This window comes from Perissodus microlepis, chromosome 9, assembly GCF_051167445.1.
Source record: "Perissodus microlepis isolate ML-2025 ecotype Zambia chromosome 9, ASM5116744v1, whole genome shotgun sequence".
In the NCBI taxonomy this organism is placed as follows: domain Eukaryota; kingdom Metazoa; phylum Chordata; class Actinopteri; order Cichliformes; family Cichlidae; genus Perissodus; species Perissodus microlepis.
In genome coordinates this window covers 16,963,701-16,973,395 of record NC_140469.1, presented here as the reverse complement: position 1 = coordinate 16,973,395, position 9,695 = coordinate 16,963,701, and the positions used below count along the sequence as shown (strand labels likewise).

At 42.3% G+C, this 9,695-nt stretch overlaps 1 protein-coding gene across 6 annotated transcripts in view; it reads right to left on the bottom strand.

The window, feature by feature from the left end:
• Positions 1-9,695, bottom strand: part of atp8a2 (ATPase phospholipid transporting 8A2) — a 48,975-nt gene that overhangs the window by 15,532 nt on the left and 23,748 nt on the right. For all 6 annotated transcript variants that reach the window (XM_084939310.1, XM_084939308.1, XM_084939309.1 and 3 more), the window contains one exon: positions 5,133-5,305. In XM_084939310.1, coding sequence (XP_084795436.1) covers positions 5,133-5,305 — 173 coding nt within the window. The remainder of the gene's footprint in view (positions 1-5,132; positions 5,306-9,695) is intronic.

The following is a 9,695-nucleotide window of genomic DNA, read 5'->3' as shown; positions in this document are numbered from 1 at the left end:
GAAGCCCCATCCAGGGCCGTGGCTAATTTTCCTTCTGTTGTGCTGGATTTCTGTTTGGCTTTAATAAAAAACTTTGGGATCTGATGGGGGGTTTTTTTGTTTGGTTTTTACCCCTAGTAATCATTTGTTTTCCCTACCAGTGAAAGAAACTGTGAACGCTTTAAATCAGAAAGCACAAACTAGCATGTGAATTTAACCCGCTGAAGAAGATGAGGATACTTCCCTTTCTGACAAAGCTCAGATCTATTAAAGTGTGAAGACAGATGTTGGGAGATCTTCTACCAGTCTGCGGTAGCATCGGTGCCAGCAGGATCAACAAACTCATTCACAAGGCTGGGAACATCAGTTTCCAGAATCAGGAGGCCTTTGAGTGAGTGACGGACAGGAGGTCACTGAACAAACTGCTCTCCATCATGGACAATCTACCTCACCCGCTCCAGGCAGCAGAGCTCCTTCTCCCTCAGACTTTATTCAGCACAGCTGCCGAAACAACGCCTCAGGAAATCATTCCTGCAGTTCTCTGTGAAACTGTACAATAACTCTTCTTTCTGTGACAGGTGAGCACACCTGTCGGGCATTCGATTCCACACACATATATTTCTGTATTAAACCTTCTTGCAGCTGTTTCTCAGATTTATAGCGCACATATTATTTATTACTGCAATTTGCACTACTCTCTTTTACAGTCTCACTTTTTACTTTAACTTAACATCATTTTATTTTTTATTTTCTTTGTTTTTTAATCACCGTTCTACATATCAAATGTTGTATTTCTCTCAGTTTCAGGCTCTTACTATCCGCCTGTGTCACTTTTACTTTAACTGTGTCGGTTTTTTATTGTAGACTGTACTACTGTTAATCTTTAACCTGCTGCTGTAGCAGAGTAATTACCCTTGCAGGGGTCAATAAAGGATTTATGTTATGTGTAGTATGAATGTGTGCGAATGTCAGATAGAAAAAGCACTTAAATGTGGAAAAAAAGTGGTGATGAGGGTGAATGATGGATGTTGTATAATAAGCCTAAAGATTTCTATTAGAACGTGATTATTAGAATGTTTAGAGGAAATTATTATCTTTAGCTAATTTAAAGGGGGATATTCTAAGAAAAACACAAGTAAGAGTTCAGTTTTATAAACATATATTCAGCTGCTGTTCTGATGCAGGAGTTTTCCCGTTTAAAGTCAAAGAAATACGATATTCCTTCGTTTCTGGTGGGGTACTGGTTATGCCAGGACTTAATACACGTGGTGAATTATGCATTTAGATATGTAAAAGGAGTTTCTTTTTTCTGGGCCATTTAAAGAATTCAATACTAGCAAGACGGTGTAACGAGGGACAGAGCGTGCCTCATGGCTGGCGAGCTTAGGCGGAGATTGTGTGGGAAAGCAATCCAGCCCCACACACACACTGTTTACATTTTCAGTGCTTGCATTCTGGACACAGCAGCTAAGACTGAATTTGTCTTCATCTCTGTTTGCAAAACCTGCTTCGTATGAGGAGGCATTCCCACTGCGTGCCGTTCACATGCACGCTGCTTACTCGAGTCTTGTCATTACTACCTGCATGTCGTACGGTGAAAACAAATATGTCTCCAAAGGACGAGACGTGGGAGAAAAGTGATACTGGGGCTGGGATTAAAGCCGCACACAAAGCACTCCCTACAGTACAGTATGAAACAAAAACATTGTACAGTATCTTAAGACAGGATGTTTGTGTTTTTTATAAAAAACGTGGCACTTTTTCAGTACAGATTCACCCAATAAATCATCCTCACTTGGAGTTAAAAAAGTGGCTTTGAGAGTTATCAGACAGCAGAAAGTAGCTACTGGGTGCATTACAAGAGATTAGTCCAAATCCAGTTATTAAATATTTATATTACATTTCACTGATTATAGTTATTACCTGAGCCTCTGTGATGCATTAGGTGATGGGAATTTGAGAATCAACACTGGACTTAAAAGTGTGCCCAATACTTTTCCTTGAAAGAGGAGGAGTCACCCTCACAATGACTGTTTGTATGGTACGAACAGGCCTAACTACTGGGAGCTCAGCACAAGCAGTGACTCACCACCTCATTCATCAGTGCTGCAGTAATCATATTAGAAAAATGAAGTTCTGTGCAGCTGTATGAGCCATCACATGGAAGCAGAGCAAAATATGATGCTTTTATAAAGGTATGGGAAAATGAAATTACGTGCGCGTGCATGCACGCATCCGGCTGAGGTCTGCAGGTCATAAAGACGGTCTGTCCTCTATGAATATGTAAAGAGCACGTCCCAGTCGAGCTGGAATCACAGAACCGGGAGGTCTGCTAGGCATGCTTATGAAGCAAAAATCAGACCAGCGCACACACACGCCTCACACCCTGCACCACAGGATATTTGAGGGGGGGAAACCTCAAAGAGAGCTACTGCTGAATGATGGGATCAACCTCTGCTCTTTGTTTTTTCCTGTTTCTGCATCCAAAGTGTGTGTGTGGGTGTGTGTGTGTGCGCGCACAAGTCCGCCTTTGCGTCTCTTGGCCTCAAACCGCAAATCTCTCCTCGTCGCGCTCTCTGTCTCACTCTACCTTTCCCCTAAACACCGCTAACAGTGTCTGCGATTGTGTAAAGTGAAGTCGGGGGAGATGAAAGGCTCCCAGCGCTCTTCACGGTGGGACTGAGCAGAAAATAAGCAGCCACCGAGTCCTCCTATAAACAAACACGCAGTGGAGTCGGGAACCCAAGCATATGAGTGCGCTCAGCTCCTCGGGCCCCTGAGACGCGCACGCATTCCCGCGTGGTGAAACATCGCACACATACAGTAGGTGAGAAACAACTTAACTGACAATCCGGCTCTTTAACGTCAAAGCTATGGCACTCGGTGCAGCAACCTCACCGTAACCACTCATTAAAGGAGTATTGGTTCTCAGCATAGGACCTCCCAGGGGGACATAAGATAAATGGCATCATGGTAAGATTACAAGACAACAAAACAGAACAAAGTGAGCTGCGTTTTTGCCTTTGAACTTTTTCTAATCTATGTTGTTTTTGTGATATCCAGGAACCTTGAAATTAGACACTATTACACCAAAGCAGTTGGCAAACCTACCAAGTTTTTTGTTTTGTTAAAAAAAACCCAACAACACCCAAATATTGATCAGAATCAGTCATTTCTTTGCAGTTTTTGGATAAATTATAATATATTTTCAGTGCAGCTGTTTTCAAAGAGGGCCTGCTTATTCAAATGTGTTTTAAAACCAGACAAGGGCTCAGCAGATGTGCTTAAACTAATTATGATGCTGTTCAGTCTAGTCTGCTAACGTTTAACGTGTCTTAGCCAGAGGAGGAAGGAGTCGAGAAACCGAACGAGGGAGGGAGGAAGGTAGAGAGAGATGCAGGGAGAGAGGCAAGGGTATAGCAAGTAAAGGATGCAGGAAAGGAAGCTTGAGGCTGTTTGCAAGGCCTGTGAGACCTGAGTCCGGATATGGCTTGTAAGTGCAAGGAAGAGTCAATTACGTGCCTCCCGGCTAACACATGCTCACACGCGCACGCACGTCTGCACTCACACACACACACACATGCAGAGAGACAAAAAGACGAGTGGAAACTCTTTTTTTTTTTTTTTTTTAAACATCGCAGCTGCTGCCGAGTGAAACATACCCAAAAAAGGGAACATGCTGTAAACATTCATTGAACAGACCACACTTTGTATCAATGGAAATATATAACGGTCATGACTAGGTGTGTGTGTGTGTCTGTGTGTGTGTTGGTGCCCATTCCAGGGGTACTGGCAGTAAGTGAGTCATGACTTTGACATTTCCAAGCAGCCTAGTGTATTACATCGTCCCTGCTGTGCAACAGGACAGGCTTTTATCGTCCTCATTCATTTGCTGACTGTGGGCAACTGGTAACCTTTGCAAACTGGCACATGTGCAGGTAATGAGGTCCTCCACATGGACACTTTATCCACAACTTAAAAACCCGCCTGTGTGAAGTGGATCTTTTTCTTAAGTGCTTGTGTATATTTTTTTTTCTTTCACAGATGATTGAATTTGTGAACTTCATTAGAACAAAGGAGCTGTTTGGGCATTTAAAACGTCACAGATTAATGTGTCTTTACAGCACGCAGCCTCAGAAATCACCTGAGGAGGAACAGCTGTGTTCACACAGGTATCGACCCTGGGAACCAAATAAATCTGCGAGCATGTGTTTTAACATCTCTGGCACGAAGCGTCTGGCCTGCTTAAACAGATTTTCACTCGACCGTGCCCGTGCCAGGCCGGGCCGGGCCAGGCCAGGCCAATCACAGCTGTTTAATATCAGCCGGCTGTAGCACGATGATTGACGTCTCTGCACGCTGTAGTGTGTTTACATTTTTCTGTCTGTTGAGCTGTGGCCAGATGCATTCAGACTGATTCACATTTCCACACTAGGCAATGCAACACTAGTTGTGTCTAAGTAGAAAAGATAATGAGGTAGAAGCCTGTCTTTATATTTAGTTTTTTTCTTTTGTTGCTGCCTTTGTGTTTGGATAGTCTACATATTTGACCCCAGCTGAGTAGAGGTATTGAAATAAAGAAAACCAAAGACTTCAGGTAGAAACTTTGCATTAAAGCAAATATAAGTTTGTGGAAAAGCTTTCATTTTTCATTCTCACACTGGGACTTTCCCACAGCAGCACAATGACGTTGTGTATCTGTAAAACAGTTTGGTACAGAGCGTCATTGTTTTCCTCACAGAAAAAAATGACTTTTTGCAGAGTAATTTGTAAACTTTGTCCAAAGTGTTACGGACAAAGCGCTGTTGAAACACACGTTTCAACAGGATTATCAGCCATCATGCCCTTTTTATGAGAAACCCATTTTTTCTATGATTTAAACAAAGACAATCTGGCATTTCGCTTTCCATTTCTTTGATTATTTCTTTGGGCTTTTTCTCTTTGTTAGATTGGGCAGTGAAGCAGAGACAGGGAGAAATTGGGGAAAGATACACAGGCCTGGAGTCAAACCCAGGCTGCTGCATTTAGAGATGAATACCTGCTCAACCTGTGATTCTATTTGTAAATTACTTCATGCATTTATGAGTAATTGCAGATAACCAATAATACCTGTGTGTATATGTATATGCATTTGATAAATGAGCTTTCCCTACCGGCAGCAGATGACGGCTTTGCAGGACAATGCCAAATCAAGGAAGGCCTGGCGGAGCTCAAAGGACAGGGCGTATTTCAATGTCTGGCCATCGATGATCAACGCCAGCTCGTTTTCCTTCTTCAGAGACTCGCCGAGGGAGGAGCAGTGAGCTGTCAGCGTGTCACGAGTAGCCTGCAAGAGGACAAACACACAGAAGGGAGGACTGAGTTTGCCATTAAAGTCAGCAACTAACTCACAGCAATTATAAGGATATATCATAAGGATATAGCTACCCTGTAACCATGAACTCACTACTAATCGCCAAACATCTTGGATCGTTATCTGCGCCATAACCAATAATAGCTCTAAATCAGACTCGGTGTTACGCGATCTTGCTGCAGAGCTTTCAAACAACCGCATTTCCAGGTTTTTACGTTTTTGTGGCCTCGCAAAGTAGTAAAAAAAATGTAAATCGCACACATCAAAAAACACAGAGACCAATTTGTTGAAAGGTCAAAACCGCTGGCAGTAAATTGAAGACATACGCTGCATGCGCTGGTCGCGCAGTTCGCTTTCATCTGGAGAAACTATTTGCTTCTGTGTACACCAAACAATTAACAATGCCAATATAAAGTTCACAGTTGCTCTAGACTTCATCACTACATGCTGATGGTATGAAGTCCTGGAGGCATTTTCATCGTGTAATTAAATCCTAAAGCTTCTCCTCACAAAGCAGCAACAAAAGAGAGAGAGAAAGAGCGAGAGAGGCACATAACAAGAGGGGAAAAGGTAAGAAAGACAGATGAGGTAAACTAATGTCGAGACGGGGCTAAATGCATCATTCACATGTACGTGTACATGTGTTTGCGTTAATGCCAGCTCGCCTGCAGGCCAGTAGTTTGGGGCAGTTTTGATGGAGCTCCTGATAATAGAGGAACAGGGATTAATAGAGAAAATAAACATCCCACCGGGATGTAATGAATTCCATGTGGAGAGGCAGACGTGCTACAAGCCTTCCTGCTCGCCACCACACACACACATCCTATTGTTAACTGCGCCTTTAGCTTCCAAATAGAAGCTGATTAACCGGTGAGAAATGAATCCATAATCATCCAACAAACGGAGACGGCTAAGACAAATCAGAGTCGCAGCTCTGACTTTGTGGCGACTTGTTTTACATTCAGGATTTTGCCAGGTGGACTCGGAAAAGCGGAAAGCCAATCAAAACCACTCCAGCGTTAAACAGATGGAGCTTGAATGTTTTATCCATCAAGTGGAGCAAACAGCTCGCTAGCTCTACCTGGGGACAGTTTTGGTAGTTTTACATGTGGAATTCAGATTATTCCCGTAATAAACGAGGAATGACGTAAAATGAAATGACCTATAACAAGAAGTGTTTGTGGAAACATGAGTAATAGAGCTGAATACATGGCGAGCTGCTACACAAGACAAAAACTCTAGACACAAAAGTGCGCAAACACTTGAAGATTTGGCGCCGGTAAGAATCCGCTCGGGCCCTCGCAGCGGGTTATTGGCACCCGTCTGACCTCAGAGGATCCCGTGACTGACAGAGAGACGACCCCTCTGTCCACTGATCAGCATGCGCTAGAGACGACGCAGATAACACACTCACATATACATGCATGTAACGCAATCATCTGAACAATGCCGCCTCTCTTCTTCTCGCCAAATAGCGATGCACACATGCGTACCCTCGGCACACAAGCGTCCCTCCTCTCCCCAAAAATTCCCTGCTCTTGTTTTCTCAGCCTGAGGCTGTGTGTTTTTCTTTGTATGCCGGAATTCCTGTTTGCATTCACCTTTTTTTTTCCCCAAACAGGGGGAAAGGAAAACAAAAGCATAATGAAAGGATTAAAGGAGATTATAGGTTGTCTGAGTTCTGAATCTAAAAGGTGGCTCTCGTGTGTGTCTGGCTGTGTGTGTGTTTGTGTGTCTGGCTGTGTCTTTGCATCTTGTTTTTAGGGGAGAAAATGATGTGTATGCATGCATGAGAGTATATGATTGCATGTAGGCACATGTACACATGCAGTCTGTGAGAAAGAGATGGAGACTGGACAAAAACGTTTCCCTCAGCTCATCACAGCTTGATGGTCTTTAGGAAATACCCTGCATGAGGACAGGAAGTAAACCCCCTCTCGCTACTTCTAATGTTATAATAAAATAATTTATTACTGTTATTAAAAAAAGCACAACAGTCATTTATTTTTATTTTTAAAAGTCAACAATGTCTGTTTCTGATGAAAAAAAGTGACTAATTACAGCACTGTGGAAAAAATCTTGAGCCACTCCCTCATTTCTTTATGTTTTGCTTCCAAGGATCTCGGATGGAATTTTATGAAGTGGTCTTGAGCAACAGCTCTCCTGCCATGTTTTTCTTTGGACACTGGCTGCTTTTTCACTCACCTTCAGTCCAGTCCTTGAACCTAATCATTTTCTTGGGAATCGTTTTTGTTTGTTTAAGCCACTTAACACTGACCACTGACCTGTGAATCACTCAACCATAAAAAAAGACACCCAACTAAAGGGATGAACCAGTGTTCTGTCTACACATTTGTTCCAATTTCTTTCTTTGAATCTCTGAAAAATAAGAAAATAACACACTTTGACAGGCACAAAATAGCATTTTTAAACAAACAAGGTGATTCACAGGTCAGGAGAGAGTACAACAGTGTGTGTTTACAGGTCACGAAGAACACTGTATTTTAGCCAGTGGGGATGGAGATCTTATTAAAAACTACTGAAGTTATGAACACAGAAAACTACCATCAGAATTTGATCTACCATGTAATATCATCTGGAAAAGTGTCTGTGAAGGTTCTCATCTGGAAAACATCTGATCTACAACAACTTCATTTTTCAGGCATGATAATGATCCCAAACACACTGCCAATGCAGTTAAACCATGCCTTGATATAAAAAAACACAGTGAAACACTATCAGTCATGGATCGGCCTCCCCAGAACTCAGCATTATTGAAGCAGTGTTGGATCATCTTGACAGAAAACAAAAGGCAGCCAAAATCCAAAGCAGAGCTTTGAAGGTCCTTTAAAAAACCTGGAGAACTATTCCTGAAGTCTACATGAAGAAATGACGAGAAAGCTTCCAAAGACAGTTCAGGCTGCGTTGGAAAATAAAGGTGGTCATAGCAAATATCGACTTTCAAGCTCATTAGAATTGTACAACCTCTAGTTTTGCCTTATATACTGTGTCTCCATGTATGTTTGCATGTTTCAATAAATCACTGTTTCCTCTCCCTGAGCCACCCCTCAAAACGTTTGCACAGTTCTGTAGCTATATTAGATATAAATTGCACAGATTTCTGTCTAATCAGATATCACTATCAGACTCACTGCCTTTACTGTACATATGGATCATGCTTACTGCACGAGGTCCATTCTGAGCCAGGGGTGGACAGGCACAATGCAAAGTAAAACACCAACCAATGACGTCTTGCAGAACGGTTTGTGGGTTTGATTTTTGAGGATTTCCTCAACATGACATGATCGAATGTGTTTGGAGACAGTCTACATTTTCTCATTCATGTTCCAGTTTACTTAGTGGAAGCAAAAACATCCAGATTATACACCGTATCTGACATTTATCATTGCCTTAACCAGATTAAGTATCAGATCATGAAGGTGGGAGGGATGGGAGGTGGTGGGGTGGGGGTGTTAAGCGTTACTAGTACAGCACATTGACTTGTCACAGCAGGTTTAGTCAACATTTCACTGGCAGTTAAAACAGGAGATAATGAGCAGACAGGTCCTGCAGAGAGTCGAAGTTTAAAAAGGCGACTAAGGTACAGTAGCTAGCTCCTAAAGCTAAAAAGTATCCGTTTCCAGAACAGAAATCTACAATAAAAATGTTTTCTTCCTGACTAAACATTGTCTTAACACAAAAACAGCTCACAAGGATCCATAACAATCTTCTAACACTTTCCCAAAGGAAAGAAAAAATCCTGGAGGCAAAATAATGCAATATGTTGTAGTTTCTCTCTTTCTCACGCTAAAATGTTCTATCTTTGGAGACCCTGGAGGAAAAAAAGTGTAATTCTTTGATTGCACCACTTGCAAAATGACAGATCTCATTAGCAAGAATTTTAGATTCCAAACTAAATGTTTATTTTTCATATGCATCTGGTCTGGAAGAAACCAGACACTCTCTAACCTCTAAACACACACACACTCCATGCGCACACACTTTGCACACCATGCTCACAGGCCCTTCTGCGTGGAATTTTATCAGGTTTATATTTGGATCGCAAAATGAGCAGGATCATAGAGGCGGTTTGAGATATCGCAGGTCGCCTTCCCTTATTGCACACTTTACCGCAGACAGCGCGCGCAGAAACAAACGTGCACGTCTCTCCCTTTATATAAATGAACGCAAGCTTGAAATTTTGATTCATTCCAGGCCACCTACTCCAAAGATGGCGTAATCACTCGCCCCGTCATGATAAATGTCCTTCGAGTGTAAAATATACAAAACAAAGGCGACTAAAGAGAGAAGAAGTTTAAAAAAAAATACAAGGAAAGAAGGAAAGACAGAAGGCGAGGAGTGT